This window comes from Mytilus galloprovincialis, chromosome 4 (genome assembly GCF_965363235.1).
Source record: "Mytilus galloprovincialis chromosome 4, xbMytGall1.hap1.1, whole genome shotgun sequence".
Lineage (NCBI taxonomy): Eukaryota > Metazoa > Mollusca > Bivalvia > Mytilida > Mytilidae > Mytilus > Mytilus galloprovincialis.
In genome coordinates, this window is record NC_134841.1 from 79,200,026 (window position 1) to 79,219,725 (window position 19,700).

At 30.6% G+C, this 19,700-nt stretch overlaps 1 protein-coding gene across 5 annotated transcripts in view; it reads right to left on the reverse strand.

Annotated features, from left to right (window-relative positions):
• Window positions 1–346: 346 nt before the first annotated feature.
• The window catches only part of LOC143073058 (SHC-transforming protein 1-like), a 28,223-nt gene continuing 8,869 nt past the window's right edge, over window positions 347–19,700 (reverse strand). For 4 of the 5 annotated variants that reach the window (XM_076248301.1, XM_076248297.1, XM_076248300.1 and 1 more), the window contains exons 2-13: window positions 18,166–18,304; window positions 17,702–17,772; window positions 15,817–15,874; window positions 15,462–15,581; window positions 14,421–14,474; window positions 13,734–13,912; window positions 9,925–10,066; window positions 8,852–8,990; window positions 6,821–6,922; window positions 5,977–6,185; window positions 5,525–5,656; window positions 347–4,882 (exon numbers count right to left, since the gene is read on the reverse strand). In XM_076248301.1, coding sequence (XP_076104416.1) covers window positions 4,745–4,882; window positions 5,525–5,656; window positions 5,977–6,185; window positions 6,821–6,922; window positions 8,852–8,990; window positions 9,925–10,066; window positions 13,734–13,912; window positions 14,421–14,474; window positions 15,462–15,581; window positions 15,817–15,874; window positions 17,702–17,772; window positions 18,166–18,303 — 1,482 coding nt within the window. In that variant the 5' untranslated portion in view covers window position 18,304 and the 3' untranslated portion in view covers window positions 347–4,744. Of the gene's footprint in view, window positions 4,883–5,524; window positions 5,657–5,976; window positions 6,186–6,820; window positions 6,923–8,851; window positions 8,991–9,924; window positions 10,067–13,733; window positions 13,913–14,420; window positions 14,475–15,461; window positions 15,582–15,816; window positions 15,875–17,701; window positions 17,773–18,165; window positions 18,305–19,561; window positions 19,675–19,700 lie in introns of those variants that run through there. The other variant, XM_076248299.1, reaches the window with a different exon arrangement.

Sequence of the window (19,700 nt, forward strand, 5' to 3'; positions counted from 1 at the left end):
GGTGGAGGAAGCCAGAGAGCCCAGAAAAAACCACAGGCACAGACCTTTGATATGAAAACAAACAATCCTAGTCAATTAAGATAGGAGTTGAGTTCTGTAACCTGGATGAGCGGAGTTCAAAATCACAACCTCAGTGTTGACTGGCTAGTGTTTACAAGGGTCTTGGAAGGAACAGTTGAATCTTAGCTATGTTTATATAAGCATTACCACCCTGTGCAATGCATTCAAATGTACAATGAAGTGTTTTTGTAGGTTGAATTTCCCTGATAAACATGCCCCATCAACTAAATATGTTTGACTGTACATCAACCCAAAAACTGCAGAGCAAAAAGACACAAATACAACAAAAATGTATCACTTTTATTATTTGCCATCATGATCATAAATTAATGGTTATTAACAAAATTCTTTCTACTGGAATAAAATACAGCTATATGACATGATTATGAATGTTAATTATATGTAATGGAACCTGTCTTGAACCGCAAAACTTACTTTGAAGCCTCCTTTTCAATTCATTAATTAAAGAATAATTTATATGCATTAACAGACTTGAAAGCATTTTTGAAAGTTTGTATAGTTTTACAAGAATAAAATGTCAAACCAATAATCATGTACTTAATATTAAAACATTTTCTTGGGATTTTGGAATTCTTGTTACTGAATAACCATATCCCGATACCATCAAGTAAATACACTATAATAGTATATGCATAAGCAAACTTTAAAACATTTTTTGTTTGTTTGCACAATTTTCCAAGAATAAAATATGAAACAGGTAATCATGTATTTTATATTAAAACATTTTATTGAGATTTTTAAATCTTTTTGCAAGAATGTGTCAATGATTGCTTCAAACTCCTCCAATAATCGAAATATTCTATCCGATTAAATGTCACTGGCAGCAAGACAGGCTCTGCTATGTACAATTTTACAAGACTATAAAATGATTAAATATTTTGCAGTCATGACTAGTATACACGTTATCACAAGCATACACACAAATTTTATCTTCAAACTAATTACAAACTAAAGCTGATTCAAATGAAATATAGACAGTATCCACAGAAGAAAGACATTTTGAAAAAGATACACTAGCCACTCACTGAATAAGTTTCAAAATTATTCTGAAAGGAAAACTACACAACCGTTTATCAAGAGATTTGAAAATGCCGTCTCTAGTACAGTAAGTGATTCATAGTTTCATAGTAATTTCCAGATCATTATATATGATAAAAAAAGGAATGGACAGGTATAATACATAGCCTGTTCTTATAAAAATAAATTTATTTTCAGGAAAGAAGTTCTAGTATTAAATAAGGTATGAAACAAGAAGGACGGACATTAATGCAAATCTTACTGCAACAATTCATTACTGATTAAGTAGCGGCTGAAAGCAAGTCTAAAGTAAAACTTTCTTTTTACATGTATACCTTACAATGAATTGGTACACTAATTTTGGTTGACCACTATCTCATCTAGAAACAGTCTATTAACAAAATAAATGTCACTGAACCAACCATGAAAATGTAGTTAAGGGCATGTGACATACTAGACAAAACTGCAGAACAAATATAAGCCATACTTATTTCAAAATATTGAGGTCTAGCTTTTCTACATTAATAAATAATAAAGCTTTATACAATTAGTTACTTCCATTTTGCTTAGCATCCTTGTTTCTAGTATTCTGTGACTTTTACCAAAGGTTGGTGGTTTTCTCTGGAAACTCCTAATTCCTCAACGAAGAAAATCTGACCGCAATGAAATAGCACAATAGTGTTGAAAGTGTGGTTAAACACCAATCAATTAATCTGCGACTTTCGTTACAGTTAAGACAAACAGATTTTAAACCTCCCGGTACTTCATTGGACCCTGTAATCCCATAAATTTTGTATATAAAAAAAAATTACTTCTTTGTTTATCGCTGATACTTGTCATTTATGTTTAAAATGTAGGTCAAAGTGATTTATTTTTATACAATTTATTTGTGCAAAATTGGCATCAGTAAAATAGCTAAAATCTGGTCAATACTAACAAAAATGTTAAGTGGTGATAATGTTTACAGAAATGAGCATGTTATATGTTTTACCAACATCACTTGAGTTAAAACAATAGTAAAAGTATACTTGAATATGCACTATTAACTAAACAATCTGCAAATCTAGTAATTAAATTAATAATGGAATGTATGAAAATCCCTTAAATAATGGAGATGTTAGAAAAATACTTGGGATCCTTGGTAAAAAGGATAAAAATGAGCTAAGTGTCCATAAAGTACAGAGTTATATCCTTTTTATTTCAGTAAGAGTTGTATTGTTTATGTGAAACAAATTCTGTCATATATTTTGTTTCTCTGGTTTTGTTTTTATGAGCATGACTATGTATATAAAATAGATTACTCATATCAAAACATATATTATGTTTTTACTTTTTGCTTCCATTCAATTTTCTTCTAAAACATTCATGTCAATTTAACTAAATCATATTTAGAAAATTCACATTTTACAATCCTTGGTTTTTTACCATGTAGCAAAATGTTCTTCCAACATATAATAATCTATGATCCATAATTTAAAGCATAAAATTATAAACAGTACTACCAGTGACTGAAAAATAATCAGCTCTGATGTAGCACTTCAGACTCCCTTCTGATTTATATGTTTAAGAAAAGTGGACTCTTAAAAGTTCCATATCCCCGGAAGGGGATTCTAGAAAAAAATAGCAAAATAAAACGATGCTGGAATATATATAAACCTTAAAAGAGTATAAAAGTATCAGAAAGATGTGACAGACAAAACTTGAGTTATCAAAAAAATACCTGTAGTTGTCAAATGGTTTATGGTTATTGTAACAAAAATCTAAAACAAAAAACATAAAAGCAGGGGAAGTAAAAAAAACATAAATACAATTGAAACAAACCTAGCAAGGTGTCTTCTTTCAAAGCTTATCTAACCAGTAAAAAATGTCTCTACTTGACTTCTACCATGCTACCCTGTAGAGTTTCATAATATTATTACAATCCAAAAATACCCTAAAATTAAGGAAAACAGGTAAGGAAATAGTGAGCATTGCAAAACATTCCATCAATACAGGTCAATTGGCTTGTATAAATTCTTCTGAAGCCAGTGAAGTGGTATGGCATAATCAAATAATACATTTTAACTTAATTTTAATTTATTGAATTACACACTGTGGATTCATTATTATTCGTTTGATACCAATTTTCGTTGATTTCATGGTTACCCGGGAACCACGAATTCCAATGTCCAAGCATTATGAATTTTCTATCAGAATATATTCAGACTTTGGCAAAACTACGAAATCAATTATCCACAAAAATGAAATTTTTCCTCAATCCACAAAAAATGGTACCCACGAAAATAAGTGAACTCACAGTAATATTTTATAGATGAATCCTTATAAAGAGAAAATTGGTCTTTCACAATTGGTTTTGATGCTTATATACTTTTAATTTCCATAACTTTTTGTCTCCAGGTCAACTTGTAATTTCAGAACCGTTTTGTCTTTCTCTACTAAAGTGTACATGTACACCATATAACAAATAATTTTACATTATTCTACAAAATTATTTCAGAATAAAAATACAATTTCAAAATAATCACAAGCACTCTTCATTTAGTAAAGTATCGCTGCCACACAAAACAATGATACTAAATAGCATCTAAAATGCCAGCAAGTATAAAATTGAACAAAAAATGATTAAAGTCAGAAACAAATATATACTAAAAATTAATTAACAATAAATAAACAAAATAAGCTCATTAACAAAATGGAATAGTCTTACTGACACTAAAACAAAGTAATAAAATAATTATTTGTAACAATATACAATGTATTTGTTGACACACTCAAAACAACTGCTTAAAGCTATTACATATATACAAAAATCTATATACACAATCTGATTGGAGGACCTGCCCTGTTACAATGGTGTGCACAATAAAAAATCATTTATATAATTTATATTAAAAACCTTCTAATTGTTACATGTGGCTATTTCAAGGCTATGCTATGATTTAAAATGGCACTTAATTGTTTTTCCATTACATTTTAAATTAAATTCAAATAATGATTTTTACATTCTGAACAAATTGTAACTTGTTTTTCTTACAAAACACTTCAAAATTTTCAAAAATTAAAATCCAGTTATAAATGTCAACTTGATCAGCCGTTAAAAACAACAAAGACAAGAAAGAGGGACAGTTTAAAAAGTGATATTTAGTACAAAACAACATTGTTAAGGAAAGCATGAGTTTGTTATGAAATATTCTATTTACATTGAATCATCTGTTACAGAGAATGCTCTCTTGTGACAGTATTATGAGGACCTGGATGGGGGTCCATCATTTCTGTATTCTCAAACCTTGCCTATTTTTCTCTTCTTTATTTTTTAATACATTTTTCTGTATTGTTGGCCAATTATTCTTTATTTCTTTAAATCCCATCCAGACCCCCTATTATGCATTGCTATTTTCTCATGTATCATACAAATAACAAATAAAGGAAGAGTAATTTTTGTAATAATTAATTACTGATACTTTCAGAAATGAAAGCTCAGATTTAGCTTTTGTAGATATCTCTCCCATAATTACAAAGGTAACAGTTCAAAAAGAGATTATCATATCAAATATCATGTGAATAAAACAGTAAATGCAACTGGCACCAAATTAAAATAATACGACAGGGTACCAGTTACTTAACTATGATAGGCTAACAATTATGGTCAACAGTTGGTGTAGTTGTTGCTGACTGGTCTAACCAGATGAAGTTCACTTTCTTGTGAAACAATTGGAAGTCCATGTTTCATATGATATTTAATTAAATGAGGAACACTTTCAAATGTATGGTCTTTGGTTCGTACCTGAAAAACAACAAGAACTTTAGTTTAACAATGTATAATCTTTTAAATAAACATTAATGTTAAACAAAATATGATTTCGTAAGATAGAAAAAATAAAACCTCATTCTACAATTACCTGTCAAGAAAATATTTCCTAAAAAGGTAGATGAATAAACTAGGTTTTTTTAATTAAATTCTTTAATTTTTAATTTGTGCTTTTAGTTGAAGAGTTTTATTACTATCAGTCATGAGTATCTTTTAGTAATCCTACATTAAATTCATAAAACCAATATTCAGCTGATATTTCGTGAACAAATGTTTTGACACATTAATTTCGTCTTATGAATTTATGTACCGGTAATGTGTGTCCATTAATTGAGAAACTCTTGTTTTGACATGTCTTTAAATGTCTGATGATTTTGTGCCTGTCTTCTAATTTTGAATAAAGAAATGAATGTATTTTACATAATACTGTTCAGTTCCTACTTAACAGACTGCCAAGGATGCAAATTTATACATCCTGCACAGCCAAGCAGACACCCAACTTTGAAACGATTTTACTGCTGGTCGAAAGTTTATATTTATTTACCCTTAATCATCCTTAGAGGTTATTGCTTTAAAAAGTAAAGGTTCGGTGGAGTTCTATACATGTTATTGACTTACAATGCCATCTGGGTCAACTAATAACAAGTGTTTAATAACACCATTTTGTCTCCCACTCAGGACGAATTGATTTTGGTCATTTGAACTTTTCCGAACTAGAAAATCACCATCTTTCTGCAGAAGTTTTTCAGCCTGAAAAGAATTAACATTCATTATTTCTGAAGCATACTCTTTTTTCATTCTGTCAATTCAAAATGTTCTACTGCTTACAATCTTCTAAAATAGATTTTGTAAGGAATTTATAATGAAATGCAAGAATTTATTACAAGATCTAATTATAGACTACTTTGAAAAAAAAATTGATAAAGATCCATTAACTCAACAAGTTTAAATACTGTGAGAGTTGTACATATGGATAGACAGACAAATGAATTGACAGGCAGACAAACAACCATGTTCCATAACACATAAGTATGTTACTTATGTAAAATTCTCTTAATTTTTGTTCCTACCTGCTTTCTTGGTAATTGACCATGGTACCATGTCTCAAACATAGGAGCTATATTATGTTTAGAGACACTATCTTCTTCTGGTAATTTAGGTTGAGGTCGCTGTGGTATTTCAGGTCGAGAGGGCTCATGTACAACCATACTGTCTGAAAATTGTCGCTGGGGAAGCTCTGGTTCTGTTTCTGTGTTCTGTAGGGATGATTGAAAGGGATCTGAAATATTTTATATCTATTAACGTATTATGCAAAGGCACTATGTATATAATTATTTTCAAAGTTTCAAGACCATAAAAAGCGAGAACCATTACAGCTGATTGAATACCTATGTTTTTGTTGAAGTTCCTGTTTTGATTTTTTTACCTTTTGTTAGAAACTTTTATTTTTCATGTGTTCAAATTTTTAAAGATTGAGGACAAATTTCATTTTTGTTGATATTTTAGTTAATGGATTTTGAAAGTCTGCATAAATTCATAGCTAACCAGTACTGACAAAATCTATGAAATTTAGTTTCCATGAAAAATAATGAACCAAAAGTAAAGAGATCAATACCAACAAAAGATTTCTGTTAACATAAGCAACTTCCTGTCATCTGATGTATTGGATTTATTGGGTTATTTTTGTTTTGTCATATTTTTTTCACATGCAACCGTGAAAAAGTTTCCTTATTCCCTATGTTTTGTGAAATTGGTAAAAAGATCACCAGGCATGAAATTTTGAATTGTTCGTTCATCATGAAATGGCAATTTCATTTTGCGTTCTTCTGTGCAGATACCCCCCTTTATGCCCCTCCATTTAATGCTTTCCCAAACTCTTCAGAGACAATTATCCATATGTACATGTAATCTTACCCATGTCAAAAGGATCTCCATTTGTTGTTGGTTCTTCCATAACATTTTCTTTATTGTCATAAACATTACCCTCAAACTCAGCATCACCATTGAATACGGTTTCTAAAATAAAACACAAATACATAATTAGTTAACATGTTAGATTTGGACAAAAGAAAAATTATTAGACCAACCTTAGTATGATTGAATAACAACTCAGCTTCTCAATCTCCTATTCTAAAAAATCACAGTCACAAAACAAGTGACTTTGAATACCAAACAATCTTCAACAGGTCTGAAATATTTTGTGAATGTTCTCTATGAAACAAACAGTGAAATTTAACTTTATATGCATCCAAATATTCAAAAGAAAAGGATGCATATGATGAGGGGGGTCCTATGTGTGAACACGATGATATGTAAATATTTACATTTAAAGTTTACATCCAAGCGAACTATAATAACTTGACAGGTGCCATTTTTCCATGAAACTGATCACACTGAAGTCATGTGCTTCACGACCATGAAGGTTATAACGTAAAATAATTAAAGTATATCAAAATCTTTATTAATCAAAGAGCTGAAAAGCTCTGAGGGGAAAGACGGCCCTAGTTTCTATTTAATTTTTTTTTTTTTGGAAAAAGGGGGGGTATCTTTTGATAGTCTTCATATAAAGAATGATAAAAGAGAACAGCTAGAACATGCAGAAAGTTTGACAATATTGAAATCAATTGTTGTTTATGTAATTTCATTTCCTTAGTTTAGGATTCAATTTGGACCAATGGAAAAGATCTGCATCTTCTAAATCTAAACATTTGATTAAAGTTGATAGTTAATTATCTAAAATTCAACTGAATTCTGTCATTTCACAACAACTACAATATTTTTTGAAATCTTGATTGTTTACCACTGAACTACAGGCTAGGGCCATTTTCCATTTTTTGTGACAGTACTCTTGGATTTTTTATTTTTTTCTTAAGAAAGTGTGGACTGAAAAATCTATTCAGTTTTAAATTTCCATTGATAAAGTTCCCAGTTACAACTCTCATCACAGGGAAACAGGTACTAACAAAAAACAATATGATTGATGTAAACTGTGTGAAGCTTTTTTCCAAATCCTAAATTTGAAATATTTGTAAATTTCATGAATAAATAGGTTGAAACTACAAAATGCAACATTTTTAATTTTTTTTTTTTTACCATTACAATGATTATGTTGGTACACAAAAATTTAGTTTAAATGGAAGACTACTAATCCAATGATATGTCACATTTTAAGTGTTTAAATACATTAACTTTTATTTTAGTGGATAATTACTCATCAGTTGAGGTGCTCCTGAATTGGAGGAAGATTCTCAAAACAGAATTTTCACAGAAAAAAATCAATAAAATCGTTTCTCTCTCCTATCTCATGTAACCCCACGATCTTTGTTTACTTTGAAAGTTGCTGACCTACAAATTAAAGTATTGCATGTTGATGTTTGAATCATCTACAGCAATCAATATTATGTTTAGATTTAGCAAATACCAATTTGTAATTAGTGCACGATCTCTGCGAATGATTTAAATAACCAGTGAAGGATATCCCTGCTTCTGCATAGTGTGGCATTCCAAGAATGACGTCACGATAAAATACAATGTAGGTTGGATATATTTAGAATATCTCGTCATACTGATTTTTCCGGATTGTAAAAGAAACGTAAATAGTGTAAAGGAGAGCTCAAGATACGATAATTTCGTCAGAAACAGAAGGGAAATGTGTAAAAAAAGTGTTTAAAGTCAAACTATTCATTTCTGGGTCTCCTTCTCATCAATCTAAGTAAGATTTGTTGGGGGGTTTTCCACACTATAAAAACAAAATGAATGATGTGAGGGAATGTCACTCTGGTCAACCTCATAGGGGATTGACGGCTTGAAGCCGTCTTTCCCCAAAAAAGTATTTTCTAACATTTCTTATATCAATGTATTAGCTGTCCAGTATGTAATGTCCATCTATGAATGTAATAAAATATGCCCTTGCTACAGAATAGAAGCATGAAAGAATATGTTTACCTTTATTATCATACACCTGACCATCTTTATTGTCATATGTCTGTCCACCGGTGGCACCAAAGTCAATCAGAGGTTGGTCTTTAGGTACATCATAAAGCTGAGGAGGTTCTTTTACAGAGGCATACAAGCCATCACTGACCTGTAATATATAAAAGTAAATAGTCCATATGTTTTTCAGGAAGGTAAGCCTACAGGTCATGACAAATATTCCCATTTCCAATAACTTAAAATTTCTTGTGCTTTAATCAAGTAAGGCCATGGAAATATACCTCAAATTGTTTGTTCTACAAGTTGTGCTATACAAAGTGTAAACTGACACAGTTATAGAATCTGTTATTTGGCAGGAGAGATAATTCAATAAAATTATGTAAATTTTGAAGTGATAAAATTAAAGTAAGCTGCATAATGAAGATTTTTCTCACAATTTTTTTTATTATCTAAATATATAAGTTCAACCCTTTTTCTTTATACAGGTATTAATTCATTGAATACCGGTTTGTTAAATCAACACAAAAAAATTCCTGAAAAACCTGTACAACTCTTATCTTAATTCATTGAACTGTCAACAAACAAGATTTCCTTAATAAATCATAAAATACTTATCTAAATGAGGACATATTAGACGTCATTCAGATCAATACAATACCATTTATCAGGGGCATTAAAACAAGGGTGTACACAGTAAAATGTCTCATTTGTTTACTGAAGATGAATAAACTTATATTTTTAGTATTTATGATAATCTTCTAAATTTACTATCTAATACATTGTTGAGCGACACAGTAAGCTTAAATCTCACCAATGTGATTTCATTTGAGGTGATACAAAAATTGTATACACAAATGTGTTAATAAATTATATTTAGCTTTATCAATATTTTATCAATATTTGTGAATATGTGCATTTTTAATTTCTTTTGACAATTAACACAAAGGATAACATTTTTTCTTCTTTTTTAAATTTAAACAATCTACTGGTGCTAAATATAATTTAAAAATTTACTACTATGTGTCTTGCCAATACCTGAAAGTAGTGCAGAATGTGTGTCAATATATAGGACAAAAGTGACTTACAGGCAGGTTAGACTTAGGTGCTGAATAATTAGTATTTCCTGTTGCAGCTTCAGCTAAAGGAGGTCTTGCATCAGGTCGGTCATTATAATAGTCACTTTCATCATTTCCCCAGGCATCACTGTCGGCAATACCTTTCTCTGTGCTATGGAGGAAGGAAATGTGTATAGGCATTTAGGTCAAGATTGATGGATGGACAGCTGTTTAACAGCCAGTGGCAAATTAGTTCCATATTCAGGACGATAACATGATTATGTAATATGAAATATAAGCCCTGCTTTGAAATAGACAAACACAATGTCATATCTGGATTTTAAAGTGCTAGTTTACAAGCTAACAGTCTGCAGGAAGATACGTCATCCTTATTCTCAATATGACCAGACCAGATTTTGCTCTTTCTCTTTAATGCCATGTGCTTAGCAGAGAAAAAGCATACATGTGACAGAGTTGTCAAGCCAAAACTGGAGATTTGGAAATTTTCAGCTGGAGTTTAGGTCTCAAAACTGGAGATTTATTATCGACCTTTTATCGATGTACGCAATGTTTTTTTTTTCTATGTTTAAACTGCATATCTTCCCTTTTTTTGGGGGGTTAAAGGAACAATATTTCCATACCTTTCAACACCTGATACTTGATAAAAATAGAAGATAAGGCCAATTAAAATTAATTGCTAGATTTTCATCCCCGCCCGCCCCTCTGAAATCGTCCCGCCCCGATTTTTTTTATTTAACAAAAATACGATTTCCGGATTTTGTTCATGTCCGTTACCGGGAACCATCGATAGTTTCGTTTCATTCAAAACTTCCTGTTTCAAATTTCGTTTTTGTATTTCTTCGAGTAATCAAACGAAAATGATTAAGTCGACATATTCTGCTGCTCTATGATGACAACATCATCTTCCGAGAATAGTGATTGATAACGAGAAGAGCATGAAATATTCGTGTTACGCTGAAACGCAAACTGCGGTAGTCACAAGTGAATCGAAAACCGTGTTTTTTTCTTTATTTATACAATGACTTTGTGTCAGGAAATGTGGACTGTGAATGATATCCAAAGCGCAAGAATCGTAGAACAAATTGGTAAAAAAACATGACTGGATTAAACAAATTGACACAAGCACGAACTTATTTGATTTATGACCGTATATTGAAAAAAAAAAGTCGACAAACACGCATTTTAATTATAACAAGCCCTTGGCTGTTGTTATTTTGTTGACCAACAGCAAACACCCTCTGTAACTGTCCCAATACCTTCAATTTAGTCATTAAACAACAACTACTTTTTGGTTAAGTTCATGTTTTACATCATAATTACTTTCAACACTGAGTTTACATTTTATTCTGTACTCACAATACAGTTTGTACTTGTGTTGCATACAATTGTACCAATACATTTTATTGATTTTATGGGGACTACAAACCATTGCTTAGAAAGCAAAATAAATTTGGTGTAGGTATAGTCCAACTGAAGAGAGCATTTCTCTTCTTTTTGATGTATACTATAAATAGGTTTCTAAAGCGGCAATTACATGTATAACAGTGGTTGCCAATCAGGGATTTTTATTTAAGAGTTTAAAAATAGTGTAGAATTCCTTATACAGCATGTATATACATTATACAAGCTTGTTTTCCACTAGCATATACTCCAAGGCATGAAGAACTCGTGACGAGGGTATCATATGAAATAAAATTTAAAAAATAAAATCCTTCCACCCGCCCCATTTTTTTCAAAAATTTGGATGAAAATCTACTAATTAATTTTAGTTGGCCTAAGGGGTTTTCAAAAATTTATTCAATATGTATATTTCAAGATAATTTGTGATCAGCCATCTACATAGTTGGCAAAAAGTATCTCTGATAAAGCTAAATTGTCAACTTTGGTACCACTACTGGCTTGTAACAGAAGGTGTTAAATTGATAGATATGTAGGCTTGCTGGTTTGTAGTTGTCTCCATAAGTTTGGTCAAGTCATTAGGGCAATCATAGTCAGCTTTGCATGAAGTGTAGTAAGCATGGGCTTGACCCTTGGTACTGGATCTGCACCATTTGAAATCAAATCTCAAGACAGAGTTGAATTGGGCTAGATACTTGGTCTTCTTTTATTTGCTGCTGGGATTTGGTGATAAAAAAAAGTTTGCATTTTGTCAAATTCTAAAATTTCCATAACAACTATACTTATATAGGTATTCCATTGGCTTGGATAGAGAACTAACCATAAATATCATATTTAAGTTGATTTCATTTGTCTTTGAGGTTCAGTAAATGTTCCATGTTTTCAACAGCATTACATAGTGAATTACATCGTTGTTTATACAACTTGTACAATTAGTCAATTTAATCCTTTGTCAGTATTTCACTTTTAATATGCCAGGCTTGTGTCTAAAACTAGCTAGTTGTCACAAGGTAATTGTCTATTATCTTTAATTTATTGCTGTATAAACAGTTTAATCCTAAACACCTTAGGCTGATTTTACCTATTTTATGACCTCATGTTACAACAGGAAATTTCCGTTTTTCTCGGACTTTTCCCATATCAATTTCGAGTTTCTCGGACTTTTTCTCTGTCCCTATCGATTTTGTAAACAAAAATGTGTATTAAAAATTTTACGAGGTTGACATTTTCAAAAGCGGAAGATTTCAAATTTTAACGGGAGGGACGGAAGAGGGTCTGAAAAGCGGGAGATTTTGACTCCCGCCGGAAGAATCACATGTATGAAAAAGCAAACATTAATTTTTGAGTCTTTGGTTTAATCTTGCCAGGATTCGAACCCACAACTTCTCACAAGACCACTTAAGCATTTATTAAAGTCAAAAAGGTTAAATTTAATGGAATATCACTACATATAGAGAACATACAAAAAAGAAAGGGGAATTGAGCATTTTGTTTCTTTTTTTTCTGCAGCTTAACATTTATTACACAAGGGAAATAACTTTTGAGGAGATAACTCAACTTTACATTTCAGCTTAACCCAATTTTTAGATACGGGTATTCATCTTTGTGGGTTCAAACTCTGTAGTTAAGTCTACTAGAAATCACAAATAAAGGCATCATTGTCACCATTTACACCAACCAAATCTCTTTCTATTTATCAATTTCTTATAGAATAAAATCACAATCTGAATTATAGTGCAGAAATTATTGCCATTTAAGAGCTATAGTATTCTTATAGAAATTGTGACCTATAGGAAGGCTAAGGGTTTTGGAAAGATGGAAATATGGGAATGGTGTGAAATTTACTTTAAATAACTTACAGGAAACACACTGCTATCATAACCTGGGCAATCCCAGTCCTCAATGCCACTACTACATAAATTAAAATTTAATTCAGATTTAACATTTAATCATGATTTGAAAGGGCTACATTTTTCATCAATGCAAACCGGGCTGCACTGAGCAATGGGTTGATTTTTTTAAAATTTGTATTTATGGTCTTATATGTTATTGTGGCATCCATATTTGGTCATTATGGTTATATCTAGTTATGTATCACTTTAGAAACTTTCCGTCAAATGAGTTAGAAGAACTCATTTAATCAAGTTACTATTAAATTAATATACAAATAATGATATGTGGTATGATTGGCATTGAGACAACTATCCATCAAAGTTCAAATGAAGTCTTTTCAAAGCATTCACCTTAATTGTATTCTTCAAATTTTATAGACACACAACCAACATTGTGTTAACAATAAATGGCAAACCAATTGGTATTGAAACAAGGCACTATTGATTAGGGTCATCACTTGTATCCTATCTTATTTTTCAATCATGGTTATGGTTTTAATTTAATTTATGCAAAAAATGCTGACTTACGGGTCCTGAACTGTAACTGGTTTTGGTTGATTTTTTAGATATTCTTTGAAACGAAGTTCAAAAGCTTGTCCTACTGTGGTTATAACATCTTCCGCTAATCCACCTCCACATTCTAACACATGACACGCTCGACCATTAGCTGTGTCCTTAGCAACATATGCTACAAAGTCTAGCGTTTCCTATAAAAAAAGAAAATCTGAATAAAATGATGCAAACAATTTCTATAGCAAATATGAATAAAATATGAGTGACAGCAACCAAACTAAATGCACCTTTTGGCAACAGGAAATATATTTTGTGTTTGTTCAATAGTAAAAACTTGGTTCACTAACTCAATTTTGGCCCAAAATTTCTAAAAAAAATTTACAGCGATATTGTAGTGATATTTTGATGAAACATTTTTTGTTGTTGCTAATATGCTTATAATAAATGATGCAGATATACATTTTTATTATAATGCTACTAAAATTTACAAAAAGCAGGACTTCACATTAGATTTACAGTACTAAAACAATCATTTTTATCAAATCCACTTTTACAGAGCTGTTACAGGGCTTACTGGCATTACTCCTGAATTTTGGGAAATACTTCTGGAATTTATATGTTTGCTTAAGATCTGACTTATCTGCCTACTGACGGTAATTTTAATGATGCCAAATTCAAAATAAACTTTATATTCAAACTTACCGAATCTCCACCTGAAGCAAATGAAATTCCAGGCATCTGGTGATTGGCTATCATCTGAAAATAAAACATACAGTACATGTTTTAAATACTTCTGTGGAATAAAACAAAACAACTAATTTTACAGTATTTCTTCACTTCCTTGTTCAAATAGGTAGTTGTGTTACTGGTAGCTACAATATACAGGTTTTTTTATTGTATATTTTACTTTTTTACAATATATGGTCAAGACAACAATCTTACAGTGTTAGTTGTTGAAGTGGTCTTTTGTTCTGCCATTTTGTTTTGGTTATCCATGTTGGACATTATATATGTTTTATGTTTCAACCAAATGGTGGTTCTTGAACATGGTTTAAGACCTATCACTTGAATATGTAATAATATCAATGAGTCTTGTATTTGGTCTGAGTCCTGTTCACTATTTCATCATAGAAATAGTACGGTACTCAATGGTTTCATGTCATGAACTGTTGACACAGACATATGTCTCTCCCTATTGTAATTTTGATAGCAAAATGCAAATGTTGAAATTAAGATAACAATATTAAAACATAAAACATATGCAAAACATTCAAAGTAAATGAAACATGACTGAAATGGAAAGTCCAATAGTCTCCAAAAGATGTGCTGATAACTGCAAACCAAATATCACTGACCTATCAATAGTGGTGGTTCCATAAAACTGACCTAATGCATTGTTTCACCAGACTTTGTTGAAGAAAACAAAAACTGATATCCTCAGCTTATAAAATGTTTTATGCAATTAACACCACTATAAGTTGTTCATATCAAAATAAAATGAAGTCAAGATTAGACAAAATTATTGAAAAAAGATCCATTAGTTTGAATAATTCTACCTTTGTTAAATTTTGCAATTCTAGGATGTTGCTGTTTACATCCTTATCCATTGGTGTTTTGGTGGACATTTGCCTTTACTGAAACATGTTCTTATTCTTATATATCTTATGATTTCACTTTAAATAATGACCGGTTGACCTTTTACCTATACAGCTTGTAAAATGAATATGACAGGTATGCCCTTACCTCTCCAGATTCCATTATAATAAGTGTGAGACAGTCTGTTGTGATTGTCAAGTTAACATTTGACCCTGCATACTGCATCTTTGGTGCATCACCCAACATTTTTACTAACTTTTTATCTACCTGAAAATGAAAACAATGTTAACAATTTAATCCCACTGCTTGGCATAGAAATATTACTTCCATATTTTCAACGTTTTAAATGGGTCATTAGCAAAAATAGCATATTTAAGGTACATGTATTTGTACATTACAAGAAATTATGGCATGAAAATATGATGACTGTTGGACATAAATGACATGTCAGATCCATTTATAATGTTTTCTACATGATACAATTGGTTCTCTCTTTACTTACTTTACGTTTCTTTGCTGTCTTTAACCCTGCTGCTTCACATACCCTGCATATAGCTTCCCTGCAATATATATAACAACATGATGTCATTGTTAAGAAAATAAACTTTATCTAAGTGATTCAAGTGTATATGTAAATAAAATAGTGAAAATAAAAACTAATACACAATAGAGCCAGGAAAGCCAGGAAAGACATCTGCTAAATTTAATATTGACAATTTTTCGACAGTTCCGGCAATTCAGAACTAGACAAATATATTTTATAGACATTTTGTTGGTGAAAACCCTCTTTTGACTACATCTAAACAAAAATAATTGGTTATAAAATAAACTTGGATATTCTGCTATTTCTTATATACATGTATATATAGTTTTCATATAGTAACTTTCGACAATTAATCCCGGCCACAAAACTGCTAGTGCTAGTACATCTTCGGCTATACGAACGCGCCAAAAAAACAATTCTGTACTGAAGTGTTAAAGGGGCAATAGCTATGAGATGTATAAAAATTTAAAGTATGATTTTTTTTTGTTCATTCAATAATACAAGAGAAATAGTGAAATAATAATTCGCTTTTAACAGCCAAAATGGTTCAATTTTGTCAAATTACGCTAAATAAAATTGATAATGAATTATTCACTTGCAAGTTTATAAGTCGACCTCATTAAATCCGTATTCATGTGAACTTCAATTTAACCTCTTAACTAGAGATGGACAACGCATTCTTTGTACATGTACTGTTTATTTAAAGGAAAGGAATGTCAACATTGAAAGTGAAACAAAGGTAAATCATTTGATGACTGATTCGATCCACTTAACATCTTTCTTCTAAATGTAAAAACGACAAGCAACATATATTTTTAATCTATAAAATAAAATTAAACAGACCTATAAAAATTCAAATGCATGTGTTGGCTTAATCAATTTGTATCTAATCATTAGTATTTTTATGTTTACATCGCTTATATGGTCATCTGAGGTCAACTCAATATTTAATTAGATGGAGTCTAGACTAAAATACACACGAAAAGAAACTACATATTATTGACCCTATGCACCATGAATTTGACAGCTAGTGCCCCTTCAAAGGGGCACTAGCTAGGAGATATATAAAAAAATCTAAATTTTGATTTTTTTTTCAGTTCAAACTTCAATCAATAATGAAAGTGAAATAGTGAAATAACAATTCACTAGCTTTTTGCAGCCAAAAAGGTTCAATTTTGTCAAATTACGCTAAGAAACATTGATAATTAGTTATTTACTTGCAAGTGAATGAGTTGACCTCTTTAAATCCGTATTCATGTGAACTTCAAGTTAACCCCTAGCTAGAGATTGACAATGCATGCATTGTACATGTACTGGTTATTTAAAGAAAAAGAATGTCAACAATGAAAGTGAAACTACGGTAAATCATTTGATTACTAAGTTAATGCACATAAATCATTCTTATACGGTTAAAAACAATGAGAAACATCTATTTTTAATCTATAAAATAAAATCAAACAGACCTATAATATCCAATTGCACGTGTTGGTTTAATCATTCATATCCTTATTTATGTTGACATCGGTTATATGGTCATCTGAGGTCAAATCGATAGTTAATTAGATGGCGTCTGGACTAAAATACACACGAAACGAACTTATATATTATCTACCCCATGCTTTGTAAACTGTTTATTTTAGACTTTTGATAGTTTGGATAAATGTTTTACATTGTTATAAATCAAATATGAGAATTTGAGTCAAATCGGTGATCATGAATTTGACAGCTTGTGCCCCTTTAATATGAATGTTTCTTTAGTCATATTTGCATGCAAAATGCCAAAATGCCCTAATGTTATTTGTAGCTTGAAATAATAAAAGGGAGATTATAACACCTCATTTACCTAGCTAGTGCTGTCCTTGTATCAAAATCTAGTTGCCTCATTGACTCTTTCACCTCCAGGCATCCTATATACTGATAAATAAAACAGATACAATCAATGTAAATCATAATTAAATACATGAATGTTAAATGTGTCATTTTGGCTTTGGGGACATTTTTTAAACTTGTTTTACATGTTTGGTTAAATATTTAAAACTTTTGTCATGCATGTTTTATTCGAAACTCAAAAAATCGCCTGTTTTGATAATTATAAAAGTCTAAAACAAACCGTTTGTACAATGGAGAACTCTTTTCAAATAGAAAAAGATCAAAACGAAAAGAAAAATAAACTGCTAAAATATTCTTACTTTGCTGTAATGTATTCATAATTTGCCGTAAAGTTACATGTACCAGTATTTGAAATCTGTTGAAAATTTTCTCTGTTTAATACACTTATTACAGTAAAGGGAGATAACTGCTACTTACTCTTACACCATAGCATACACCAGCATCAGGCTTTATTTGTGCATCTGGATGAATCCAGCCTCTATCTGGTTTGTGCATAAAACTACCAGTTTTTGACCATTCAGAAGGTTGCTTCTTCCCCTTTTTATGCTTGTCCATTCTGGAAAAAAAATAGTGTATGTAGACATTTGGAAAAATATCATACACAAGATGTATCTATAAGGAAAAAAATTAATTGTTTTCTGTGGTCTTGGTTTCGGATATCTTGCTGTTATGTCTTCATTAGATATAATTATAATCCTTGTTAATATAATTAGACATGAGACTTTTTTACTCATTCATTTGGTGTTTGATCATACATTGTAGTAAGATTTCTCATTTTTCTATGCTTTAACACCAGTGAACCAGTAAGAAAAATACACAGCCCATTCCGCATTTAAGGACCAAAAAACATGGTAGTCCATTGACAGTCTGTATCTTCCTCTTGATTTTGATTTTTTGGAAATTTGTGTTTTCATGGCTTTTTGATTTTGTGGTTTTACAACAATTGGCATACAAGCCTATTAAAAGGAAATTTGCATTTTGTTGAACATTTCAAATTTGTGGTTCACCAAAACCCATGAATTCTATGTAATTTAAAAATTCCACTTGAATTCATAATGAACTCACAGAAGTCAACCTTATTCAATCCTTATATCAAAATGTTGTGAAGTGAAAGACATACATATTTCTAGTACAGTATTCTTGGAGATTATCACTTTCACTTATTTCATTAACAAGGAAATTAGTTTGGGCAATGTCATTGTAATTGCATCAGATCATATCAAAATTCCCAATAACTTGAAGATAGGTTTTATAAGAATTACTTGTATAATGGTAAAAATTGAAATTTTATAAATTTTATGTTTACATTTTAAAACTAATTGAAGTGAATGCAGACTTTGCATTTAGAATGATTGGAAAACAATGATTTAACACATGCATTATACATGTATATACATTAATTGTATTATACAAGTAAAGCACCCATTTTAACATGTACATGTAGGCCTTTAACATTATATACATGTACATGTATATTACATATACTGTGACAATTTACCAACAGAGGTTGTGATAAGGGTTAACTGAAATTATCATTAGTGGTTTTTATAATGTCAATTCATCTATTACAATATAAAAACACAATATGTCAATAACCACGAACCCGGTAAATATTTCTTTATGCTTAACAAAAAATAAAAAAATGTAATTACTTACTTATCATGCTTATATCATTATTATTTACAGTGTGAATTTATGTATTATATTATATTAACAAAATTAAAATTTATCACTATCATCATTGATCATATATATTTATAAATGGAAATAGATGAATAAAATGATTTATGAAGATTATAAATATATCACTTACACATTCAAAGTTATGCACATTTACAAACAGTTACAGATGGTTACTCATGCAGTTATGGTAGAGCGATGACATTGTAAATAAAACATATTGTACACAATATAACCATATGTCTGATAACAGGGATATTAAGTTTATCTCT